This window comes from Hirundo rustica, chromosome 14 (assembly GCF_015227805.2).
Source record: "Hirundo rustica isolate bHirRus1 chromosome 14, bHirRus1.pri.v3, whole genome shotgun sequence".
NCBI classification, from domain to species: Eukaryota; Metazoa; Chordata; class Aves; order Passeriformes; family Hirundinidae; genus Hirundo; species Hirundo rustica.
Genome location: NC_053463.1, coordinates 17,959,003 through 17,985,279, shown reverse-complemented (window position 1 = coordinate 17,985,279; position 26,277 = coordinate 17,959,003). Strand labels below are relative to the sequence as shown.

General features: G+C 49.8%; 1 protein-coding gene across 1 annotated transcript in view; it reads left to right on the top strand.

The window, feature by feature from the left end:
• Positions 1 to 26,277, top strand: part of FGF18 (fibroblast growth factor 18) — a 65,675-nt gene that overhangs the window by 24,407 nt on the left and 14,991 nt on the right. Inside the window, exon 4 of the mRNA XM_040078373.2 lies at positions 25,743 to 25,849. Coding sequence (XP_039934307.1) covers positions 25,743 to 25,849 — 107 coding nt within the window. The remainder of the gene's footprint in view (positions 1 to 25,742; positions 25,850 to 26,277) is intronic.

The following is a 26,277-nucleotide window of genomic DNA, read 5'->3' as shown; positions in this document are numbered from 1 at the left end:
AAAGCCTGCTCCTGAGTCCCTGCCTGCCTCCAAACCCCGCTCCCCCATCCCTGCCTGCCTCCAAAGCCTGCTCTCCCATCCCTGCCTGCCTCCAAACCCCGCTCCCCCATCCCTGCCTGCCTCCAAAGCCTGCTCTCCCATCCCTGCCTGCCTCCAAACCCCGCTCCCCCATCCCTGCCTGCCTCCAAAGCCTGCTCCTGAGTCCCTGCCTGCCTCCGAAGCCTGCTCCCCCATCCCTGCCTGCCTCCAAACCCCGCTCTCCCATCCCTGCCTGCCTCCAAAGCCTGCTCCTGCATCCCTGCCTGCCTCCAAAGCCTGCTCCTGAGTCCCTGCCTGCCTCCGAAGCCTGCTCTCCCATCCCTGCCTGCCTCCAAAGCCTGCTCCTGCATCCCTGCCTGCCTCCAAAGCCTGCTCCTGAGTCCCTGCCTGCCTCCGAAGCCTGCTCCCCCATCCCTGCCTGCCTCCAAAGCCTGTTTCTACATCCCTGCCTGCCTCCAAAGCCTGCTCCTGCATCCCTGCCTGCCTCCAAAACCTCTTCCTACATCCCTGCCTGCCTCCAAAGCCTGCTCCCCCATCCCTGCCTGCCTCCAAACCCCGCTCCCCCATCCCTGCCTGCCTCCAAGCCCTGCTCCCGGCTGTCAGAGTGCTCCTGCCGTGGGTTCTTTTCCTGCACCCCCGACCCCGCCCGGCTCTGTCCGGAGCCTCCTCAGCAAACGCGCTGAGACTGCGGAGGCTTCTCGCCCCCAGCCCTATGAAAGATTATGGAAATCTGCTCTTGGTCCTTGGCACGGAACACTCGGAGCATGATAATCGGGGAGACAGTGAGGTGGGGCGCGGTGGGCCGCGTTGGGACTGCAAAGCTCCTGTCTGGGATAACGGAGGGGGGAGAGATGTCAGAGTTACTGGAGTGAGAACCACCCGTGTTACAGCCCAACCTGGACACAAAGGCAATGACACAGGGTTCATTATGTGCCAGGAACCCCTCCCCCTGAGGCATTATTATGGAGTAACCTTTGATCAAGACCAGAGAGAGGCTTAAGCAGGGTCTGGGGATCTCAACAGTTGCAAACTTTTGATCCACATCTCCGGATCAGGTCTGCATCTGGAGGAGGACACCTCTCCTCCCACGCAGCAGATGGCTGAGCGTCCCACCGCCCTTTCCCTCTCCTGCCCTCTCCGGCTGCCTCTCTGTCCGTGTTGGCACGGTGTGACAGAGCCGGGCTTCGCTGGCTTCAGGGTTGTGCCACCCCCGCGATGGCACCGGCTCCCACGGCTCCTGCCCCGGCCGTGCTACGGGAGCGCACGGCGAAGAGGACGTGGGTTGGTGGCCTAAGGATTGCGGCTTGGGAAGGGCTTTGGGAGGACAAGCTCGTCTCAGAAATGTCTGAGAAAAGGCAAGAGACGTGGGAAAAGGTGCCTGTGAGCTGGCTCCAGCCGTGAATTCTCTCAACAGCCCAGTCTGGGTAGGAGAAGGTGACATCAGGCAAGGGCCGCGCCGGCTCAGGGTTGGCGTGGGAAGCTCTGTCCGGACAAAGGTCCCTGCTGCTCATCACCAGCCCGTTAGCACCAGCCCCTTTTCAGGATAGGGCAGCAAATAATGTTTTAGCACCTCTTTCCCTTCTTCCCTTACATTCACAAAATTGTCCAGATGCCTTTTTTTTTTTTTTCCCTTGCACATATCCAGCTTCCAAATGGGAGGGTTGTCCTGCCTTTGAAGGGAGGTTACTTTTATTGCAAGGTTTATTGACTTCTGTAAAACTTCTCACCTCTTGGTTGCAGAGAATGCCCAGAACAGAGGGGAGGTGGCAGATCTCAGGCAGGGAACTGCAGCTTTCCAATCAGCCACCCCAAGCACAGCAGAATGAGCAGCCAGCCCTGGCTCAGGGGAGGAACGATGCTTCAGGGCTGGGGGATCCTGCCAGAGGAAAACCCCTTGACTGCTTTATCCAGGTGTGCAAATGCCATGCGTGAGGCAAAATGCATGCTCTGCAATGTGTAATTCTGCTGTAATAATAATTCTGGTGTGTAATTTTTGGTTTATGCATTCTTTGGGACCAAGATCTGGCCCTGCGTGTCAGATTATTAAATGGCAAATTAAGTCAGTTAATAGAATTAATTGAGTCGATGTAATCCTTTTAATCAGATGGATTTGATCCCTTCTCAGATGAATTAGAATCCATTAACAGATAAGTCAATTATTGGACTAAATTAAATCTAATAATAATGCCTGCTGCTCACAGCAACACTAATTAATCTAAGTACACTTACCTAACTCCCAAGGTTTTGGGGTTTTTTTTAAGGCTTAATTGATGTTCCTAAAGTGCTCTGAGATCTTTAGATAACAGATGATCTATGTGAGCAAAATATTATCTCTTAACAGACTAAAAACTGATTAAAGGACTGATCTATTTACAAATTGCATTTTTACTTTAATCTCTTCAACCTATTGAGAAAGAATTTGCACTGGCCCAGAAAAACAATATTTCTATTATAAGTTTATTATTATTTTACAGGTTCCTAAGTGGTCCTTTCATTCAGAAAATGAAAGGGTGAAGGAGAAAAAACAACCATTAAAGTGCTGACCAAAAAAAAAAAAGAAAAAAGAAAAGGACCTGGAACCTTTATATTCTACCTCCGATAAATAGTACAGATAGGGAAGAGAGGGATCAGTGACCTGAAACCTTAGATCCTTTCATTTATTTTCATTTCACAAAAGGCAGAAGACATTCTATCCTGTTTGTTCACGATCTGTGTATCCGGCGCAGTTGGGCAGAAAGAGCTCTCTTGGTTGGGTGAAGGCATTTTCTGCCTCATTTGTATTTCACAGCCATGGGGTTTTTGGTTTAATTTGTCCTCAGCTACTGCTGTCCTGCGGGGCACTGAGCAGTGTTAACAGTGATAACCATCAGTGCAGAGGTGCGAGGGCCCTTTGTTCCTCCGCGTGGAGGGAACTTTAATCTGCACAGTGTTTGGGTGTCCCGAAGGCTGGGCTGTGCTTCCTTCCAGGTAGTGTTTTGTCCATGGATCCATTCCATCACAGTTTCAAAAGCACTCTCAGGTCCCTCAGGAGATTACAAACTCTGTGTTTCACAAACGTTCCCACTGAAAAGCTCTTTAGTCTGCAGCGTGGAGGCTTTATTTGGGGATACCCTGTGCAAGGCACGGGGCACGGGAGGGACATCAGCATCCCAGCACTGGGCACTGGGGCAGTGCCGGCCTCTTGAGGCTCCCCCGGAGTGGTGGGGTTACCTCGGAACTCCCGTGGGACAGGAGCTTTGGGGGTTAGCAGAGCTGGGGTTTGTCAGCGGGAAGAGGAAAGGGAAGGGGAAGGGGAAAGGGGAAGGGAAAGGGGAAGGTGTGCACACGATGCCGGGTGTGACCTCTACATGCCACGGCCGTTCCGAGCACAGACATCACGCCCCATACAGATGTGCTGCTTTGGGTGGTACAGGGGCAGCGAGGAGCTGAGGCAAACCGGTGTCACTTCGGGGGCCGTTCCAGCCGGGAAGCTGAGCCCTGCAGCCTCCTGCTCGGGCTGGAGCTGCCCTGAGATGCCAGCGGAGCTGCCTACGGAGAGCACATTACGGCTGTCTAGACATCAGGCACACTCCATCCTGCCAGAGATTTCATTTGTGGTAGAAGTGGGCTCTGTTCCATGAGGAGGTGTAATATGTGTGGAAAATATTATTATAGCAAAATAGCCTCCTTTAATTGAATCTAAATTTTGCAGGATTCCTTCCTAGGTTTGGGTAGTCCGGTGCTCTCCAGAATTAATGGCTGACATTGCACTTCTTCGGGCTTGGCAGCCTGACAGCTAATTTAGAACTCCCTAAACTCATTTCACTAATGACTCCCATTTGTTCTCTCTGAAAGCCTGGAAACAAATGCAAAATACCAGTGCCATTGTCCCATCTTTAGCAAGTCATTCTTCCCCCTCAGTTTCTGGCACCTTAACAGCAAGCTGCCTTGGGAAATCTGATTAACTCTTTCCCTTCCTGGAATAGTTTAAATCAATTTTGATCCCTCTCCCGGGAGCGGCAGGAGTAACAAACTAAACTCATTGTGGCTGGAAGGCTCAGAATTTATCTGCAAGGAAGATAAGAGATATAATCCAAACAGCAATTTGGATTTTTGAAATATCGCTGTATTTCCACCATTTTCCCACGTGTTATTCCAAGCTGCTTTTCTTGCCAGGAACAGGTGCGTTCAAGGGTTTGCCTGCCGGTTCAGCTCGGGCCCAAATCCCGCACGAGCTGGGATCTGTTCCGTAATTTATCCTGCTGACCCATCAGGATGGCTGTTTCCCATTTAAACGACCTATCGCCGCCTCCAGTCCCTTCCCATTATAGTTTTGACATCACAACAAGACAAGTAAATTTTTAAAAAGACCTTTAATCTTCTAAGCCATTTATTTTCACTTACTCAGCCCGGGGGCAGCGCTGACCTCGGCGCAGGGGACGATCACTCACCGTGGCAGCTGGACAGCGATACCGGTGCTGGGGACTGGCCCGAGCCCTCCGGCTGCGCCTTGTGGCTCCGGCCTTTTCCCCGCTTGCCCAGCTATCCCCGAGAGCCGGGTTATTTTTTGTTCCTTAAAACGGCACCTTTTTCATCTGCAGCAGGGCAGTGGTGAAGCTGTTCCCCGAAGGCGGACGAGGGGATGAGCTGCAGCTCCGGGCAGCGTTTGCCGAGCCCGTGTGAGGCCGGAGCCTGGGCTGGGGCTGAGCGCGGCGCTGCGGCTCCCAGCTTGCTCTCGCTGCCCTCACCTCCTGGTGCCTCTCAGAGGTTCTGTTTGAAACAAGCCGTAAGCATCTTATACAAACCATCTGTACACTGAAGACGTTTTCAGTTTTTATCCTGCCATGTTCTGTGCCCGTGCCAGGGTGGGGAAAAGCCTTGCTTAGGCAGGATGAGAAGTTTCAGAAAAATCCAAGCCTTTTTGGTTCGTGAAAAACCTATTTTGAACAATGAATTTTTTGCCGATTTCCTTTACTTTTTGATTTTGATAGCTGTTCTCCTGAGCTTCTGCTGCAACCAGCATCACACCTGAAGCCCAGTCTCTCTGCAGTCCTTGTTTTGTACCTGCACTAACAGCAAAACCGTTAATTTATTTTCCCTCTGACACCACACTGATTTTGGATTTCCCTACTCCTGGATCTGGAGATAGTTTAAAGAACCTTGACTTTTATGGGGAAAAAACCCAATGTTTTAACTCCGTGTCCAAACTTCAGGTCTCCACAAGCACTGGTCAGGGTTTGGAAAGCATAGGCCTGTGTGTCAGCAAATATTAGGGACCCAGAAATAACGAGGAGAGATAATTTAGAGATCTGCTTATAATTTGTCATTTTTAATTTCTGTGTGGAGTGGAAAGTGGGCTACAAAGTGAAAAATCTTTATTTTCATGTGAGTCGTAAAAGGGTTTTTGTTAACAGTTTGTGTGTGTGTATATAATTCTGCAGTGTGATTTAAGTGCTCCCATTAGAAATGCAGAATAGGAAATAGGATCCCATCTGTGAGCAATTTAAGAGGAAGTGAGACAATGGAGTGGATTGCTGCTTCGGTTTAGATAATCAATACAAATATTATTAGTGTAGTGATTTATCTTCTCAGACACTTTATGAAAATGTGAATGCCAGCCCCTGAAGACAGGTCAATATGATGTTATCTGTTCCTGCCTTGCTGTGTTTATGGTGCTTTCCCATGAAGGTCAAACCGCTGCTTTGTTAAATGTTTTTCCCTGGCTCTGATGAAATAACACAGAAACAAACTTAGGGCTTTCCTTTCTCCTCCATGGCTCTGGAAAACTGCTGTGCTTGTTGGTATGGTGATTACTTCTGTCTGAAATCTGTACTGAGGACTGCTAGGGGGACACTGGGAGGTTATCTTTAGAGTCCCTTCCAACCCAAACCATTCTGCGATGAAGTCCCGGAAGAAGTTTGCATAATTTTAAATATATTTCTAGGCCAGGAGTGACTCTGTGCACAAATGCTGAGAGCTCCTTTGGGCTTATTGCAGTTGTTCTGTGTTGGTGTCTGTTACCAAACCTTGTTTTGTGCTCTCTGAGGTTTTCCCATGTCTAAGCATTTGGCCAGTCATTGATGAATTCAAGTTGGTTCTTGGGGTGCAATTAATAGTCCCCTCCAAAAGGGTTTTTAATTGCTTTCACTTTAGAGAGGAAGAAGGGAAAATGTCAACAAATGCTCTTGTACATTTTGCTTCGGGTGAACATTCCCATACATGATGCCAAGTGGCCAAAGAGATTTTTTTCCTTCACAAGAAACATTTGGAAGAAATAAGAAATGTCAATAACCCTATTAAGAACTGCCTAACTAAAGACAGAATGGGAAATACAAAACTTGATGTGAAAATTACACTTCTCCTTGAAGGTACCATGGAGCCTCACTCGCCTGTTTGAGACTCTTAAAGTCAGATTCCTGGAGACTCGCGGTGGTGTTGGCATTGGCCTCATCACTCACCTGGAGCATCTCCTGCTTCACTTGGCTGAGCTGGGGTGGTGAGACACTGGGGCTGGACCCTTCAGACACTGGACACAGAAGGAACTTTGTTCCTCACGTATAATGAAGTGGCATGAATTTCATCGTGTCGGTGTTCTCAAGTGTCCCTCCCTCAGCCCAGCACCCCCTTACCTCGTGTAGTGCCAGCAGGATGAAAGCTTTGCAGATGGAGAGATGCTAAGGAGACAGTGCTAATGGAGACCACATTAGTAGCCTGGTTAGAAGGAATTATTTGGTGCTTTGAGATGCTGTGAGACCATTCCTGTTTTCAGGTTGGGGTTTCCTCAAGAAAGGTGTTAAATTTATAAAAAAATAAGGACTTCAGTAGCTTGGATTTCACCTCAGCTCTTTGAAAAACCAGATAGTCAGGAATTTCCGCAGCTGCAAGCTAGAGCACAGCAAACACAACACCAGCAGTGCTGTGTGGCCGTCTGCAAGAACAGGGAAGCGCCCAGGCCCTACAGAACTGCACCGAGCCCCAGGCGCAGCGGAAAGGTGAAAAATAACCAAGCTGTGAAGAGGAGAAACTGCTGATGTGTGACACTTGGAAAGCTGGAAGAGTCCAAAATGGGAGCTGAAAATACCCCCCAAAAAATGACTATCTGTGGCTTGAACGAAATAGTGTCCGATCAGCATTCAGAAACCGCTGAATCCAGGCCATTCCAATACTGGCATTTTCCAGACTGCTTGCCAGTCGGATGCAGAGGAGAACACGTGTGGAGCGTCTGCAGTTGCAGCGCTCACAAGAAGTGGAAGGCGAGCTGGATGTAAAGGCAGTGAGCAGCCCCAGTAAAAAAGAAAAAGCACCTACTTTTTCTCCCAGTGAGGAAAAGTGAGGGTACTGGGATTCAAGGGAGATGGGCACCTGGCTGCACTCTGCGAGCATTCATTTTAATGAGCTGTGCCAGCAATAAATAGTGCCCACTTTGGTCCCTGAAGAACTTCCAGTATTTTCTGAATGCCCATAATAGACAGTTCATGCTTTTATGGTGATGTAGGAGCTGAGACCTTCTCAATATATCCTGAGCTTTGTGTCCTTGAGTTGTGTTGTAGATGCCTTAGGGATGTCTGTCCTTTGCTGATGCTGCCTGGAGTGGTGGAGTTTGGAGCATGACTGGGTAGTGCTCAGTTTATTTTTGCCTTTGTCCCTGTGAGCTGAAACATGTGCCCAGAGGCCTTCTCTTCTGCATTAACAGTTTCCAAAAAAGGTGCCTTTCTTCCCAAAGCCATACGAATAAAACCCCGCCATCTGCCATGACCCTGCCTCTTTTAGCTTTGGTGAGTTTTGGAGTTTTGAGTGTTCTCCAGCAGTGATTACAGCTGTTCTGGCTGGAAGGGTCTGGCCCCAGGTAGCACTGTGAAGAGGAGTCCTTGTTCTCCTCCACTGCTCAGCTGCTCTGGCCTCATCCCAAAACTGGGCTGGTGGGGCAGAGAAGGAGCAGATGTTGCTCCTGAGCAGCTCGATGGTGATATGAGCCTTTGCTGTTTGACCACATGGTGGGTGACACGTTTGAGATCCTGGCTTCAAGCTGGTGTGGTTTGGTTTACACCTGATGTTCTCAAGTGCTTTTGGAAGGACAAGCAGGAAAAGAAATGGCTGTTGGAATGTGAGAGGGGAGCTGTAGCATCCGGGGATGTCAGCCTCTGGAGGCTGTGAGGATCTTAGAGTAGAGAAGCAGCAGTGAAGGGCTAGGAGTAGGATGGTATGTAAGCACCAGATAAATCTAAAAATATATTGTCCAGGTGTCTGCAGTGCTTGGCCCGGGACAGCTGCAAGGCTCACAGTTTGCAGGAGTGAATGCTGAAGCAGTCTGGGGGATGCTTTGGGCTCCTGGTTTCAAATCACACTTTGGGTTGAGTTAGAGGATGAACACCACAGCTCCCAAAAGCTGGTCTTGTCCTGTTGATGTCAGTGATGTAGGTCCAGGTTCCAGTGCCGAAGGAACTTGCCTAAAGATGACTTCAGCATAAATCCCCACTAAGGTTTCTGCTGGTTGCATGGAGGGATCAGTGTTACAGCCAAGGCTTGATTATCCTTTTTCCTACACTCCTGAAACTCCACCGACTTCAACAGAGCCATTCCTGGAGCTCCTGTGTGAGATTGAAAGGAGATTAACTGCCCAGCAGTGCCTCCCATTCCTCCTGTGTCTTGCACCTTTGTTCAGACCTTGCATTTCAAACCATTTTAGCCGGTGGGAGGCAAATCAAAGCTGTTAGGTTTGAGCCGGTGACAATGGCCTGGTGCTGTGTGGTGTGCCCAACCCCTTGCCTTTGTGCAACGTTTGTGATTCTTGCCTTCATTTCATTTGCTTCGGCATCTGCATTTGTAACCGTTTTTTTCAAGTGAAGTTTCTGACTGGTGACTCATTAGGAGTAAATAGGCAAAAGGATATTGACTTTACACCTACTAATTTGGGGGTGCTAACAAGCACATGTAAGAGCTTTATAGTCACGGGGTAAATTGTCCCACCTGGGGGGGCTGGAGGAGGGGAGATAAAAAGCATTACAAAGAAGCAGCACTTTTGTTTCTAGCTTCTAGCCGTGCCTGTTCCTGCTGCTACTGGAGCTGGAGTGGACATTTGAGGGTCACCGTTGCTGGAGCCTGTTCTGAGCTTCCCCATGATTTTCCAGCACCATTAGACTTCTGTGGGCACAGGACTAAGATCCTAATGTTAGGATGCTGAACTGCTCAGAAACGAGGTGCCCCTTACCTGGGCTTGGGGAGCAAACCCTCCTTCCTGTGGTGTGTCAGGGTGTGCTGTGCTTGGAGGGGCAGTTGGAGACAGGTGTGAAGACAGCCCATGCAGGTTCTGCCAGCAGCAGTCCAGCAGAGTGGGATGGGTGCCTGCTGGTAAACGTCCCTCCTGTGGCTGCGAGGGCACCAGAGGCGGTCATGGCCAGGGGCAGCTCACTCTGCTAGGGTCAGTGCGTAGTTCTGCTGGTTCTGGGGCCCCAGTCAGCTGTAGATGTGTCTGTCCTGCTCCAGCCATGCCTGTGACGCAGTAATGCCACCCTTAGGTGTTCTTAGATCAGGATGTCACTTGTTGCAGGACAGCTGGAGCACAGGTGAGAATTGATGGTCCCTAGCCCTGGTGGTCCAGCTCGAAGCAGAGGGTTGAGCTGGGTCATCTCTTGAGAGCCTTCTCAGCCTGAATTATTGCTTTGAAGAGTGTCTTTTAATACTGATTGTCAGAACAGAACTGGCAGGTAAAGCCATTGTTGATCCTTTGTTCTGAAGGCAGGGATTTTCCTTCAGATGCATTCAGTGGGACCCTTGGGAAGTGACTTCTGTGGTTTGTCCCCATTTGTGATTTTTGTATTGAGATTTTTAAGAATTCATGTTACTTAAAAAATTGGAGATAGGTGTTGTAGTGCACTAAATAGTTCATTTTTGTTATTAGATTGCACTGGGTGGTTTATCATATTTGCACACAAAAATAGTTTTATTATATTTTGCACATGGTATGTTCTATGCCCCCTCTAAATTCAGGTGTTGGTACCCTCTGGTCAGTCCCTATGCCTCCCCCCCCTTCCCGAAAGTTATTTCCCATTAGTTGTGGTTCTTCTCCCTGCCTCTTTCCCCCCCCCCGGGTTTTAAAATCTCTGTGAAAAAAGTCTCCTCTTTCTGTTCCTCCTGGGCTGTGAGCTCTAAACCTGTGGGACCGTGGTCCCGAGGAAGAAAAAGAGCCTCTGTCTTTTACCTTGAGTCCATTATCAGGGTAACGCATCGGGGTCTGGAGCTATCCAAGATTTGACCCCGAGAGCGAGGAACCTCAATATATAGGGAAAGCTTTTCTTTTTCCCTCTTTTGTCCTTCTGCCTTTTTGCTCAGCTTGGGGTGCCCCACTTGTGTGGAAGGGATGATGCCATCTGCACAAGGCTGTGGAAGCTGTAGTTTATCTCAGAAAGTGTGTGCTAGGAAAGGGGAGAGGCACGCTGTGTACCAGGCTGAGAACCAGCTGTCATCTCTGCTCCTCTCTGGACACGAGTCTGATGAGCTGTGTGCTTGGAACAGAAGGATGCCACCACCACTGGCTGGATCAGATGTCAGGCTCTCACTCTGTGGCTGTGACTTCAGCCTCACCCCTTCTCCTCCTCTGTGCCTGACCTGCCTGCAGCCAATATCTGTCTCTCAGCAGGAGGAATCTGAGGAAATGCAGCAAACTTCAGCTCCTGGGGCTAAACTGTTGTGCTCTCTAACAGCAAACTGTGTTGAACGAATTGACAACCAGCTTTAAACGTACCCCAATCAAGCAAACACATTGATTTATTTTTTCCTCTCTTGCCAAGCACTAAGCAGCTTCCAGCTTGGTTTCCTCTCCAACAAGTGGATAACTCATCTATTGTGTAGTAAAACTGATGGGCAGTGTTGACTTCTATACAATCCTTTCAGTATGCTTAGGGAGGAAGGAGTTCTTATGCTTCTATGAATGTTTGACCACTTAAAAAAAAGCCAAAAAAAAAAAAAGCCCAACCCAAAACCACACACAACAACAAAAGATGATCCATTTTCTCTGAATGTCTTTGAAAGAAGCTTAGTTTAGAGACAGACTGGAGAGAAAGGCTATTGATTTTGTTTGACCTCCAAAGAGACTGCGGTCAGTATATTTTCCCTGTTGGAAGTAGTTCAGGGCTCTGAATTTCCATGTCAGCGTTTGTATCCTGAAGCGCACCAAAGCTTTTGCTACTTCTTCAATAAATAGCAAGCTGTAGGGAAAGGTAATGCTGGAGTAAATTTATTTCCCTCTGGATCTGCCCTTCCTTTCTTTTTCTTTCCTATGTAGCTTGGTCATGTTGCTGATGAGGCATTTACAATCTTTTTTCATTGAATGCTGTGCAGGTTCGTGGGTTAAACTGAGATTACAAGCATAGTTCTGTAATCCCTCTGTTGCTTTTTCCAGGGCTGAGCCAGGTCCTTTCCCAACCTCTTGCCTGCACCAGCAAGGAGTAAGATGGCTTCCTGTGTAGAGTAATAAATGCTCTAAAAACTGCCATCCTCTCTTTTACCCTGATTTTTCTCAACCATTGCAGAGGAAAGCCTTCCTGATTTTTGCTTAATCTCCTGAAGAGAAACAGATTATTCTGTCTGGGGGCTTGGTTGTACTGGAAATGCTCTGCTTGGTACAGGTCTGTGTAGTTTTGTAGATGTTCTTGTAAAATGGCTCACAATAACTGATGTGCCCTTTCTCTGGCAGCCACCTACCAAAGGATGTCTCGCAGAGATGGCAATACCTGTGGGATAAGTCAGTTGTCAGGTCTAAAGGAGCTCCTTGGAGGTCCCTGTGAGATGAGCAGTGCCAGTAGACATCTCTCCATGCCGAGGTGTCAGCTGTGTAATCTCCTCATTCCAGAAAATGCCTCATGTGCTGTGGTTTTGGGGCATGTGCTTCTGCCCGTTTGGCCACAAGTTCAATACATTGTGATGTGCTGCTGTCAGCACATCAAAGGGCAGCCTGATAAAGCTGCCACAGTGCAATCAACTCATGCTGGAGAGTTGCTGATGTTGGGTACCAGCTGCTGAGCTCCCCTCTCTGCTTTGCCAGCATGAGTTTAATTCCAACCCACGTGGACAGAGTTTCTGCTTGGAATCCCCTCTTTAGAGGAAGGGTTGGTCTTCCTGCCACTGCCAGCCTCACCTCTGCTTCTGGCTGTGTTCTGGGTCAGGGTGGAGGCTGCTGCTGTGGGTGTGTGAGCCCTGCGGTGTATGTGCGCTGCTGACAGCTGCACGGTTGTGTCAGTTTCTAACTTAAGCACTCCGCTTCCCAGAGAGCAATGGCCCAGTGCATCCCTAAAAAACAATGAATGGCTGAGTGTCTATTTGTGCAGTCTGTGCCAAGCCAGGCTGAGGCTGCAGCCTGCGTCGCGTGTGTAACTGCTGAGTCCCCAGAGCAGGACTTCGAGGATTCCCCAGAGCCTTTCACTGCTGTCTTTAGCCCAGATGCCCCTCTCCCCACATCTGAATATTCAATTATATTAACCCCTTGCAAATGGCTCAGCAGTCACCTCCGGAGTGGTGAGAAGAGAGAGCTGGACGTGTTAAGTCTCTGCACAAACAGGAAGGCAAGGAGCTGATGGGAAGAGTTGTGGGAGGGGGTGGATTTGCAAGTGGTGTCCTCCAATTTGCACTGCACCACTGGGTAGGACAGAGCAGTGCTGAGCGGCTGTCATGGGACAGTTTAGTAATATTTATTACGGAGTTAATACAATACTTATTATAATTATTGTATCCATTTATAGTTATTATATATAATAATATTTACAAATAAATACAATCATTATTATTAAACTAATGCAACATTTATCAATGCACTGCTTGCTTTGGAAGTAGTCCTGAGCTTGTGGTCTGAGCACAGGCTGGGCTGTTAGGTATTGTCCACCTCAAGGTCATCATGAAGCTTTGTTAATTAATAAGCAGGAAGCTTTGCCAGAGCTCTGAGCAGCAGGTGATGGGCGATGTTGCTGGCAGGACAGGTAATCACAGGGAAAGCAGCAACACTCTGTGTTACCCTGTTGCGGTGGTTTCCAGCACGTGGTCAGCAGGACATTGCGATGACGGATCAGAAATATGACAATTGCTTGTTAATGATCAACATCGAAAACTAAGAACATGTAGAAGAGCAAAGATGTCCTTGTGTCTTAAATGCATGTAATCCACTTCTCAGAGCTGGGTACCAGAATATCCCTTTGATTCTCAAAGGTAATTGCACCTCTTAATTAGCTGGAGAAAAAAATTCCCTCAGCCTGAGATCTTGCTATTAAATTATAATTAACCCCTTGGCACTGGAAGTTGAGATTTCCTGCCCTGGAGCACAAGTGCAAAACCCATTAGCAGCACTTGATGTCAGGCCCTGAGCAGCCCAGGGGTCAAGCTGCTACCCCAATATCAGGCTGCGCTTCCCGTAGCAGTGGGGAAATGGCAAGGGAGCCATGGGAATCCAAGGAGAAACTCTAAATATACCATTTGAGGGGGTTTGACCTGCTTTCTTTGCAGACCTGCTTACATCTCAACAGGAAGGAGAACACAGAAAAAAACCAAACCCAACCCCAGGGAAGAGCTGGGAGTGAGGAGAGGAGCGGATTTGTGAGGCGACGTGGCCGAGTGCCCTGCCGTGAGAACGGCGCTGGCGCTGCCGCCCCAAACACCTCAGCCCCAGCATTGTCTGGTGCCAGACACACTTGGCTGTGCCTGTTGTGTGCAGGGCTGGGCCACCCACTGCTGTCATTCACCAGCATCCTGCCTTTTTGTCTCCTTTTCATCGCGCCTGGGGGGTGAGCGTTAACTCCTCACACCGGAGGTGACCTGTGGTGAAGCGCCAGGTTGGGCAGCTGGCGGCAGGGAGGTGACAGCATGGCTGGGACTGGGGGTTGCCCCGAGCCTGTCTGCACCTGTGGCACTTCTCTGCCCGCTCCCCTCACCCACACTGTGACCTCGGCAGAGGGCCAGGCCTGCCGAGCGCCTGGAAAGCCACTCCACAGTCACAGAACGCTTCTGTTTAGAAGGGATCTTAAAGGTCGGGTAGTTCCCCACCAGGAGCTTGCACTGAAGTTCCTTAGTCCGTGTTAGCTGTCTCCTTTCCTCTTGTGGAGTCCTGGATGGAGAAGTGGCTCCCTTTCGGCAAAGGTCAGGCTGCAGCTTTGTGCTGGGCTATACAGCCCTTGGAGAAGATGTTACTGGCATGGGGCTGTCTTTTGTCCCCACCACAAGTGTGTCCTCTGTGCTGGAGGTGCTGGCCATGAGCGTTCCAGCAGTGGTTGCTGAGCTCAGGTGGTGGCAGCAAACATGGGGAGACTTCGTCACCTTGGCAGGGTTCAAAGGTGGCTTTGTCCTCCCATGCCAGCCGGTCCTCGGGCTTGGCACAGGCCAAACAGGGCTGCCTGCAAATATTCAGGTCTGTGTAGGGGTGGGCAACTCCCTGGGCACTCCAAAAGCTGGAGGGAGATAGAAGGAGGGGAGTCAGAAGGTGCCCTGGCAGGGAGGAGGGATGTGCTCGCTGGCATAGGGTAGCGGGTGTTGGAAAGAAGGTTTGGTTTGGGGTTTGTTTTGTCTTTATGCCTGCAGATCCTTGGAGTGAATTCTGTGCTGACTGCAGAGCTGATCACAGAGTCCTCCAAGCTAAGTGAGCTCTGTCAATCCCAGTTTGGATGGGTGTGGGCTGCACACCTGCAGCAGAGATGCCCCCTGCCAATGTGGCACCCACCACCTCCAGGGATCTTTTTGCCATGCAGGCCCTTGGGGCCACCCCTGCAGGGTGGGGAGAGGAGGGCAGGATGGTCCATCCCAGCAAGGACAGAAAGGGTGGAGAGAATTTTGGATGGAAACATGGGACTGAGTCAGAGCTTTAAATGTGGCCTGGGTCTCTAGATAAACTGAGATAAATAGCAAATTATAATATATAGCAAATATAATATAGATTTTCTGCTGTCAGTGCTTTAAACTCAGAATGCCCCCCCCGAAAAGCTATTGGAGATATTGCCTCTTTGCTGCTCTCTATAGTGCCACAGATGAGGACTGGCTTAGTTCTGTACTTGATTTATTTTTTATATTAAGATTTAACATGGGATCTGCTTTTCTTAATCCAAACACTTATGGTTTGAATGCAGAATTATATTTGAGATTTTAAAAGTACCTTTATTAAAACGTAAAACTAATTTTACAGTTCTGACAGGTCTTATTTAAATACCCAGTGCCAGATGCCTTTTGTCCCAAATGACTTCAGGAAAGAAAAAAAAAAGACTTTTAAAACTTCTCATGCAATTAAAATGCAATAAAAGGGAAGTATATAGTCTTACATATGCTGGGGACTAGGGGTAACAGTTTAAGAGCAGTCCTGTGATAAAAGTTTCCAAAAATAAATACGTGAAACCAAAGGTGCTAAAGGGAGAGTTAATGTGATACCTGATTTTTGTGGTTGTTGTGTTATTTCTGTTGTTTCTGCCCTGAGAACAGTTGTAAGAATTGTGCTGTGTCTGTAGGGAGAAGCCTCTCCTTAAGGCTGGTGCAGAGGACTTTTCTCCAATGTCCTTCCCGAGCCACTCTTCAGGGTGCAGCTGGTTCCAGATGTCCACAGGGGCTGTAGAAGATCAGTCTCTGCCCGCTTCTTTTAACCCTTACCCCAAAATAGTCACACTCTCTTGCATCCTCTGGCTCAAGAGTGACTATTTTCTGTACTTCATTTAATAATAAGTTATCTTTTATCTGCCAAAAGGGAGCTTCAGCAGCGCAAACGTTAAGGAGTCAGGTATCTTTGAAACTGTGTTTATGGCCACATCTAAGAGCAAATTCTGCTTAAAATCTTAAAACAGAGAGGAATATTCCCCATGTGCCAGAATATTTTCTTCTGGTAGGTTGTGCTGCTGCCTCTGCTTCTTTGGGTTCCAGAGCCACTAGAATCTCACTGAAAACACCAGAGCATCCTCCAGCTTTATTTTCAGCATATTTTTCACTTGCTGGAAGAAGGGAATGTTACAATGAATCCCTTTGAGAAAATGCATAAACACACTTATATTCTGATCCATAAAATTAATTATCCTAATTTCAGCTTTTATTGGAATTAGAACTTAGAATAAAAACCCTGTTTCATATAACGTAACGTATTTGTGTATGGGGCACATCTGATAATCTTAATTCAGCCAATAATGCAGATGCTTTACACATTTCTCCTGATTAGACCCTTTTTGGAGCACTCGCAGACACAACAGGGGAGCCTGCATGGGCTGACTTCTGGAGTGTGTGAAACCATCTCGGTGTTAGGATGTGGGAGAGATTTGTGTGTTTGGGACTCCTTGGAAAGAGGAGATGGTGGTGCTGACATCACTCCTACTTCATCCCTAGGGATGAGCAGCCAGCCAACAGCTGTCTGAGGGAGGTGGGCAGTGATGCAGGGTCCCCATGCTCTGTCCTGAGCTCCTGGGCACAAAGGGAGCAGCTCTGCAGAGACCCAAGAGCACATGGGCTTCCCAGTCTGGTCATCCTCTCCTCACTGTTATTTTTTGTACATCAGTGTTTTTATTGGGTCCAGCTGAGACTAGGAACAAGAGAATCAAAATAACTTCATGGGGTCTTGTTCTTGCAGTAATTCTAACCCTCTGCAGGGATGGGAAAAGTTCACGCTCTTTCCAGACCTGAGAGACTCCAGCGCTTAGGATGCATTTCAGCGAGGAGCTCAGGGCCGTGTTCTGAGGTCGTTGTCTGTTGGGCTTGACTGTGTCTGTATGAGTTTATTCAAATGAGAATGATCAAAGACATCAGGGCTTGGCCCTTTATTTTTCATTTTAGGTGCTTTTTCAAGCAAAACAGATCTTCTGAACCTTTTTGAGGCTCATCATTCAGTAATTCCAGACCCAGAGCTTGGCAGCTTGTCAAGCAGTTTTCCTGCCCCTGTAGGAATACTGTCCATTTGAGCTGTGCTTGGAGGCAGCAGAATACCCTGGTGAGATAGAGGAATTTCTGTGCTAACATTCTGAACATTTCTCTTTCCAGGCTTTTTTCTTAGTCATGGCAAGTTTGCAGGTGGCAAAGTTCAGGGCAGAATCTGTTCACAGCTGTCCCCGCCCAGGCATTTCTAAAGCACACAACCTACCTGCCTCTGCTTTTACTGAGTCTTGTCTAGATAAGCTTTTTCACCATCCTTGAAGCAACTGCCAAAATATTTTTACTGTCCCTTATGGTGAATTATGTGTAAAACATCTGCAGGAGGTCAAGTCTGATTTCCCGCTGGCTAATCCTGTTTTCTTAGATGTACAAAAGGGTGTAAATGGCTCCACGTTAGAATGACAGTATTTTGCATTCGTTTTTCCCATGGCTAAGGGATGACCAGCCTCTGGGTAGGGCCAGCTTGGGCCAGTAATAAGGTACTATAGCTCAGATGGGAGGGGTTGTGGGGGTTCTGTGTGTATTTGGTTGGTTGTTTTGTTTTTCACTGAACTACAGATTCAGGGATTTACTAAAGTTTTATTTAAGTTGGACAAAAATCTCTTAGACCTACCTTGGTATTTATTCTGGTCTTATATTTGCTGAACTCTCAAACAATTTTCATTTATGTAGGCTAAAAAAAGACCTCAAATTAGCACATTTCATTTAAGCTTCTCCCAAGATGTGGTGACTAGAGTGAATGTGTTGGGACTGTTCCTCCTACAGGAGCCTGGACAGTTTGGGGAAGAGGACTTTTATGTTTTAGAACCTCCTTTTTACCTTGATAGTGCCATTCTGACATAAACAACACATCCCTACAGGGTGGGGAGGCAGAGTCTGCCTGAGATGGCTCCCTGAGATGCTTGGGGAACGTCAAGCATCGTCCTTTGGGTGTGTTTTGTTAGCCACTCCTAAAGAGGTGGGGAAGTTTTTGGGTGGGCATCCCTACAGGTAAGAACTCTGTAATGGTCCAGGCCAGGTTGGACAGGGCTTTGAGCAACCTGGTCTAGTGAAAGGTTTCCTTGCCCAGGCAGTTGGGACTGGCTGAGTTTGAAAATCTCTTCCAGCCCAACCATTCTGTGATTTCATGTTTCTAGGGATGGTGTGTCAGGCTTAAATAGAGTGGTACTAAATAGTGAAGAGTGATATTAAAAAGTGTGAGAGTGGTACTAAATACTGGAGAGTGACATGAAACAGTGTGAGAGTGATAGTTTCTGTCCTGACCATCCCTAGCTGTGTACCCCGTGGGTTAACTGCAGTGCAGCTGTCCTGGACCAGGCACTCAGGCGGGTGTGCTTGGCACCAGCACGGAGATTTCTGCGTGTCTTGACCCTGTGTGCTGCAGACAAGTCCAGGGAGTACCAAGGGATAGCTCAGAGCGCTGGACGTGGGACAAGAACCTCCCTGGTGTGAGGTGGTGCTTTGGGAGTGGGAGCTCCCAAAAGCATCTCCTGGAGTCCGCAGCTCCTATGGGCTACTGCAGGGGTGAAAGCCCGGGGGAGGTGTGCCAGGATGAGAACGTGGGCTCTGTGCCGGGATGGGAACGTGGGCTCTGTGCCGGGATGGGAACGTGGGCTCTGTGCCGAGATGGGAACGTGGGCTCTGTGCCGGGATGGGAACGTGGGCTCTGTGCCGGGATGGGAACGTGGGCTCTGTGCCGGGATGGGAACGTGGGCTCTGTGCCAGGATGGGAACGTGGGCTCTGAGCTGGGATGGGAACGTGGGCTCTGTGCCAGGATGGGAACGTGGGCTCTGTGCCAGGATGGGAACGTGGGCTCTGTGCCGGGATGGGAACGTGGGCTCTGTGCCGGGATGGGAACGTGGGCTCTGAGCCGGGATGGGAACGTGGGCTCTGTGCTGGGAGGAGAACGTGGGCTCTGTGCCGGGATGGGAACGTGGGCTCTGTGCCGGGATGGGAACGTGGGCTCTGAGCTGGGATGGGAACGTGGGCTCTGAGCTGGGATGGGAACGTGGGCTCTGTGCTGGGAGGAGAACGTGGGCTCTGTGCCGGGATGGGAACGTGGGCTCTGTGCTGGGATGGGAACGTGGGCTCTGTGCTGGGATGGGAACGTGGGCTCTGTGCCGGGATGGGAACGTGGGCTCTGTGCCGGGATGGGAACGTGGGCTCTGAGCTGGGATGGGAACGTGGGCTCTGTGCTGGGAGGAGAACGTGGGCTGTGTGCCGGGATGGGAACGTGGGCTCTGTGCCGGGATGGGAACGTGGGCTCTGTGCTGGGATGGGAACGTGGGCTCTGTGCCGGGATGGGAACGTGGGCTCTGAGCTGGGATGGGAACGTGGGCTCTGTGCCGGGATGGGAACATGGGCTGTGTGCCGGGATGGGAACGTGGGCTCTGTGCCGGGATGGGAACGTGGGCTCTGTGCCGGGATGGGAACGTGGGCTCTGTGCCGGGATGGGAACGTGGGCTCTGTGCCGGGATGGGAACGTGGGCTCTGTGCCGGGATGGGAACGTGGGCTCTGTACCGGGATGGGAACGTGGGCTCTGTGCCGGGATGTGAACGTGGGCTCTGTGCCGGGATGTGAACGTGGGCTCTGTGCCGGGATGGGAACGTGGGCTCTGTGTCGGGATGGGAACGTGGGCTCTGAGCTGGGATGGGAACGTGGGCTCTGTACCGGGATGGGAACGTGGGCTCTGTGCCGGGATGGGAACGTGGGCTCTGTGCCGGGATGGGAACGTGGGCTGTGTGCCGGGATGGGAACGTGGGCTCTGTGTCGGGATGGGAACGTGGGCTCTGAGCTGGGATGGGAACGTGGGCTCTGTACCGGGATGGGAACGTGGGCTGTGTGCCGGGATGGGAACGTGGGCTCTGTGCCGGGATGGGAACGTGGGCTCTGTGCCGGGATGGGAACGTGGGCTCTGTGCCGGGATGGGAACGTGGGCTCTGAGCTGGGATGGGAACGTGGGCTGTGTGCCGGGCTGGGAATGTGGGCTCTGAGCCGGGAGGAGAACGTGGGCTCTGTGCTGGGATGGGAACGTGGGCTGTGTGCCGGGATGGGAACGTGGGCTCTGTGCCGGGATCCTGTACCTCTCCCCTGGAGCAGTGCAGCTGGGTAGTGAGCAGCACACAGCCCTCGGTGAAAGCTGTCCCCAAAGCCTGTCCCAGCTGTGCTCCCACCCTGCAGCCCCTGGCAGAGCCTGAAGCCGTGTAGGGGTCTTTATCAGCATCCCAGGCACTTCCGATGGGTGTGAAGTCCTTTGTGTGGAAGTATTTACAGGATCGTGTTGCTGTAGTGGAAGTACCTTTGAGGTCTTTGCTACATTACAGATTTCCTTCTGATGTCTCCCATGCAAATATTTAACTTGTCTGGTTCCTGAGAGCTACCGAGGCTGTTCTTCGGGTGACAGGTTGTGTCTGCAGCCTGTCCTTTGTTCACACAGAGCCCTCGCTCCTGCTTCTCTCCCGCCTCGTGATGGGGCAGGAAAACCTGCCCAGCCGCTTGGCACTTGGTGTGTGTGTTGATGCCCAGAGGGCCTTACAGCCCAAAAAATCTTTGTCCCCAGGTGCAATAGTTAGGGTGCTGACCGAGTGAAAGCTACAGCGTTTAACAGAGATCCTCATTTAGAGTAACAGCCTCTTTCAAACCCTGGGTCAGGCCTGGGAGCTGCTCCCTGGGCAGCCTCTGTGCTGACACCAAGCACTGCCCTGGCTTGTGCAACGCGGTGGCTGAAAACAGAAAATTTCTGGAGTCCGGGCCTTGGAGCTGCTCTTCGTCTTCCTCCCCATGAACATCCCTTTTAATAGTTTGATGTGCATATGCTGTGCTCAGGACAGACAGGATGAGCTCAGGGCAGTGGTATGTGGGTCAGAGCTCTGCCCTCCTGAGCACCAGCCGCACTGATTGGGGGTGGTTACTCCTAATTTGCACCGGAATATTTGAGAAGGGAGTTGGGTTCTGTGGATTATAACTATTAAATACCATTCAGTTAGCAGGCCTCTGCAAGTGTGCAGATAAAACTTAGGGATGCAGCCTTAGGGATTCCCTCACTGGGCCACAGCCTGCAGGCTTCATTAGACCCTCCAGACTTTACCTAATTTTGGTGTTATTCCCTCACCATTACATAATGGCTGTGGAGACACGGTCATTCTCTCTGTGTTGTGGTCATGGAAGGGATTCATGTGGTTCTGGTGTGGGTAGGCAGTGTTTGAACAGATTTCAACTATTTTAAGCACTGTTGCCTGTCCTGGGAGTCTCAGGAGAAGATTCAGTCTCAGCAGAGGGTGGATTTTACTCTCCCATCAGATGTGATCTATGCACTGTGAATGATGGAAATGTCCCGGTTCACAGCACCAGGGTAACAAGCTGGGAAAGCTGCCCTCAATCCCAGGTGATGTGCTCCCAGCCTCAGGGCGTCAGTGCATCCTCTTCACTCGCTGGAAATGCTTCCAAGTCTGAGAATGGTTTCCCTGACTGTTTCAGAAAAAGAAGTGCATCCAAAGCAACAAAATCTTGGTCCCCTCTGAGATCCTTTTCCCCAGGAAATCTGTTGTATCTGGCCAGATGCAAGGTGCCTGTGGACAGTATAAGCAGCTGTGTTCTTTCTCCCTGTGGCTCCCTTTGTGGGAGTTTCACCTGCAAAAAACCCCAAATCATTGGATAGACTTGAAGCATCCAATCCTTCTGCACCCTCCTTGTGTTTTCCCCTTCATCTCTTTCTTTATCTGGACCTGAGGATTTTGTGATTGATACTTGTAAACCTTACACTTCTCAGGTGCCCTCTTTATCCTCCCTTTCCCTGGGCTTTTCTGGCTCCTGTCCTCCCACTCCCAGGATATATCTGAAAGATAATTTGGCATATTTTCTACCACCTTCACGTATCTCCCTGACTTTGTGTTTTCTTAGCTGGTAGATAGCTTTTCAACATATATATATATGTATGTAATCCTTTTCACCTAGACTTGTGAGGAATTCCAGTCTCTTCCAGTGGGAGTTTTCAGGAAGGTTTAGGTTAAATGGGCCAATAAGGCAAAACATGTAGCAGGAGATCTCACCCTCTAAAGACATCTTTTCTCTTTCACTCTTTTTTAAATTCCCCTGGAAAATATATCAGAATATCTAGCTGTCAAAGAACTTAAACAATAATACCTGATCTGAAGACTGGAGCACAGGGCCTTTGAAAATAAAGATTGTAATCTGTGTGTGGTGTGTCCAGGGACAGATGGGGCTGGAAATCAGTTGGGCTGAGCAGCAGAGTGCTGTGGGGATGCTGCATGGTGGCACTCATTTTACCTGAGCTCTCCTGCACATTCTCTTGGATTTCCTCGGCACTTCCCTCATGCCATGGCATATTTATCACAGGACAGAACAGCATTCCAAGTCCAGTTTGAATTAACGTAAATATGTGTTGGTGGTGGCTGAGCTTTTCTTTTGCTGTGTGTGAGTGGAGAAGGAGACACGAGCAGCCACTCGTGCTGGCTCAGCTTCCACCGCCCAGGAACTCTGGTTGCATCCTTCAGGGCTGGGATTCATCCCAGAGGATTTTAGATGTGTTGTTTAAGGTGACTGTCGCTGTTCTTGAGAAAACTTAGGGAGATGCCTGTTGCACAAAGAAGCATCAGCTGTCAGGGGTGCTTCAGACTGGAAGTTAACTGGGCTGTAACCCACCCTAAAGCTGCATGGATCTCTCTTGTAGAAAAGGGGGTTGGGGGTCCCTCGAAATAAGATGTTGTTTCCAACATCTTAAGACTCAGATTTTGCAGAAGTGAGACCTTGTGAGGAGGTCTGTGAGGCCTTTGCCTGTCCTAGGGCAGGAATCAGACATCCTCTGCTGAACCTCTTGCCCTCTGCCCACTCCTCGGCACTGGGTACAGGAAGGTCCCGGGGTTTGGGCTGTCCATCGGGGCCCTGGGATGGATGCTGCTGTGTTTGCCAGCACAAATCTCTCACTTGGTGCCTGCTTATCCTCTGCTGCTCGGGCTGTGCCGTGGCACTTGCCTGGGAGGGATCTCAGCACTGCCATAACCTTTGCAGCCCGCAGGAAAGGTGACTTCCATCTCGTTCTAAATTATTACATTATTTTATTAGATCTTTAAACTTTAGTTAATTTTTTTTTATTTTAAAAGGGGAGAAAGGTATCATATTTTAATTAGTAGCAGTGCCAAAGGAGTCCTAGATTGATTATTTGAAATCACTCCATCCAGATGGTTTTAATTTTCACAGCAGGGAACCGGCATCTTTTTAAGGTGATATTTTTCAAATTAAAATCAGCTTGGATATTACTCATACTGGCTACAGAGTGAGGGGGTGGGGAACACGAGCCAGTATGCCCCGTGTTTGTCCATCTGAGCACAGGCTGCCAGGGGACCTGCGTCAGAGGGGTGGGAGCTGCTGGCTCTCCCGTGGGACCACAGTTCACGGCTCTTGTGGTGGAGGGACCTCCTTTGGCTGGCCAGAGCCTGTATCTGATGTTCGGAATCCCTCTCAGCAGCATTTTACTCTCAGGCTGGAGTGGACAGGGAATGCCTCACAGCTCAGAGGGTGCTCTGCTGCCCTGTTCTCACCTGCCCCCTGTGCTGAGTGGCCCTGCATTGGTGTTTGTGCCTGGGTGGTTTGGCCACTGGACATCTGTGGGCAGCTCCTTGGTGCTCTGAGTGCTGGCTGTGACTCCTGGACCAGGCTTTGCTGGCTCCACAACCTTCACTCGTGTGCTGGCTGCTCATCTCCCTCTCTGAGGCTGACCTCCATCCTTTGCTCATGTGAGCAGAAGCCCTTTCAGAGTCACCTCTTTAAAGGCAGACAGTCCCACCCTTGCTGTTCCCTTGTCTGTTAGTGCTGCACTGCACCTGAGCAGCCTCCCTGAGCTTCCTGGAGCAGTGGGCACTCGCCAGGTTCCAATCAGCCTGCCCTGGAGGAGCTGTCCTTGGCCCTGTGCCATCACACCCCTCCTGGCTGGCTCACCTTGAGAATAACCCTCACTTTGAGGGGTTTATTTCTGCCTCAGGGCCCTTCCTCAAGAACTGGTCACAAGCTCTGCAGGTGAGGGGACAAAGTGGGCAGGACCCAGCTGGGGCTTTACGCTGCTCTCCTTCACAGGTACCTAAACCCATGAGGTGTTTCTGAAAAACTTCCATAAATATCCATATCTGTGCAAGATTGCAAGTAATATCCTGCTTTAATACAGACATTATCCCACTTGCTGTCAGAAAAAAAGTTATAATTTAAATATCCCCTGTGATAACAGGTTTAACAAGCATATCTAAATAAATGTAAGCAGCTAGTAACTGGAAACCCCTGAACTTACAGATGTGACTGAGCTGTGAGGGGAAAATTGTTGAGGGCCCTTGTGAGTTAAAGGTTTGTGATACTTGCACTGCTGCAGAAGCCAAAAGCTGACTTTACAAGTGGGAAAAATATTAATGTGTTTAAATGAAACAAACTCCTATTTCTATCCCCATGGTAAATCCTTACAATGAACATATTTGCTCTTAGAGGGCTTTAAAGTTTGAAATATGAATGCCAAAAAAGAATGTGACTTTTTGCAGCACAGATCAAACATTTTCCAGAGTTTGGCAAAAGCTGTATTTCTACGGTGAGGCTCATAACATATACGCGTGAGTATTTCCAGAGCAGGAGCGTGGAGCTGCACTTGCTGACACTCACACATTCTTGCATTGTGTTTCAACCATGTCTCCTTTCTCCTCCTCCTCCGTGTTGGAGATGGATCTGAACCAAAATGTCCAGTCTGCCTGTTCCTGCCTCTCCGGGGAAATTCCTGGAATCCGAATCTTGAGCATGACTGGAATTTGTGTTTAGATTAGAGATGGAATAAAAGGCTGAATTTGGATCTGTCTGGGTTTTTGAGATGATGATTATGATGGCACGCTGCTCGTCTGGGTGGCAGCCTGGCCCCTTCTGCAGGTACAGCTGTGGCAGAGCAGGGGGTTTAGGGAGACGCAGCAGAAATCTGTCCTCTGTACCCTGGCTCCTGCTGCAAACCCGCTCTGGCATCACTACCCTGCAAGACACTGAGATTGGCCACATTTCTCCCAGCTAGAGCTGGAGACCTCAGCCTAGACTGCCAGAAAGAAATTTGTGACCTCCTGGAAGCACAACCAGGCATGGAGGACATGTGCAGGGTGGGTGTGCATCATACAGAGCAAGCAGTGCCAAATTTCTCCCTGCTAGCTCTTGTGGTGACCTTCAGGAGATCACTGTGATGTTTTGATGAGTGTGTGGCTGAACCACTTCTGTGCAGTGTGTGAGGGCTGCTGGCTATGGGTAAAGGATTTGCTTTCTCGTCATGCTAATCTTTCATCTTCATGAGAATAAAATCTATAATCTATTCTTACCCTCCAAGGACCCTCTTGCAGCTTGAAGGAGAGCACTGTCATTGGAACAGGCTGCCCAGGGCAGTGGTGGCATCACCATCCCTGGAGGTGTTTGAAAGCCACATAGATGTGACACCTGGGGACAGGGTGTAGTGCTGGGGGAACAGGGGGACTCGATGATCTCAGAGGTTTTGTCCAACATAAGCAATTCTCTGGTTCTGTTAACACTGAGCTAATATTGCTGGTGAGGTGGTGGGGTTGATGTGACAGATGGAGCCCACGCGTGTGTTGGTTATTCTGTGGTAAACCAGCTCTAAATCCAGGGTATCTGTGCGGGAGGGGGTGGAGAGGGGTCAGTGCTGCACCTGCACCGAGCCCTGAGCTCGGCCACTGGGTGGTCCCTGGGGCTGTCCCCTGCAGAGCACCCCGGTGTGGTGGGGTTCAGTGGGACAGTGCCCTGGGGAGCTCTGCACCCTGCGGCTTGTGGGACCACATTGGTAAATGCTTTCTTTTCTTCTTCCTTTCCAAGCCCAGCTTCTAGTGGAAACAGACACTTTTGGCAGTCAAGTCCGGATCAAAGGGAAGGAGACAGATTTCTACCTTTGCATGAACAGGAAAGGCAAGCTAGTGGGGAAGGTAAGTGTTTCCTATTAATTCATTTGTAACCTGAGTGTTACCTTGAGCAGCCTCCTCAAGGCTGTAACGATGTGTTTGAGCCTCATCTGTCAGCCTCAAATGAGAAGCAGGACGGGGGATGTGGGCTTTGCAGGGCAGCTCTTGCTGTCCCGGGTGCTCTCGTGACGCTCTATCGAGCCCCTCCAGCCTGTAAAACGAGCCCTGCAGCCTCACGGGGCTCTGCAGTGCTGCTGCAGGTGTGCCCAGGCTCGTGTCTCACGTGAGATATCACCTCAGCATCCCAGGGCCGTGGCCACCTCCACAGCACCTTTCTCACCTGATCTTTCTTTGGAGGACATTCAAATATGAATTTCCCTCAGAATTCCTTTTGGGAGAAGTTCAGAATAGAAGTGCGAGCCGAGCACTGTGCTGGTGGATCGTGCTGGGCA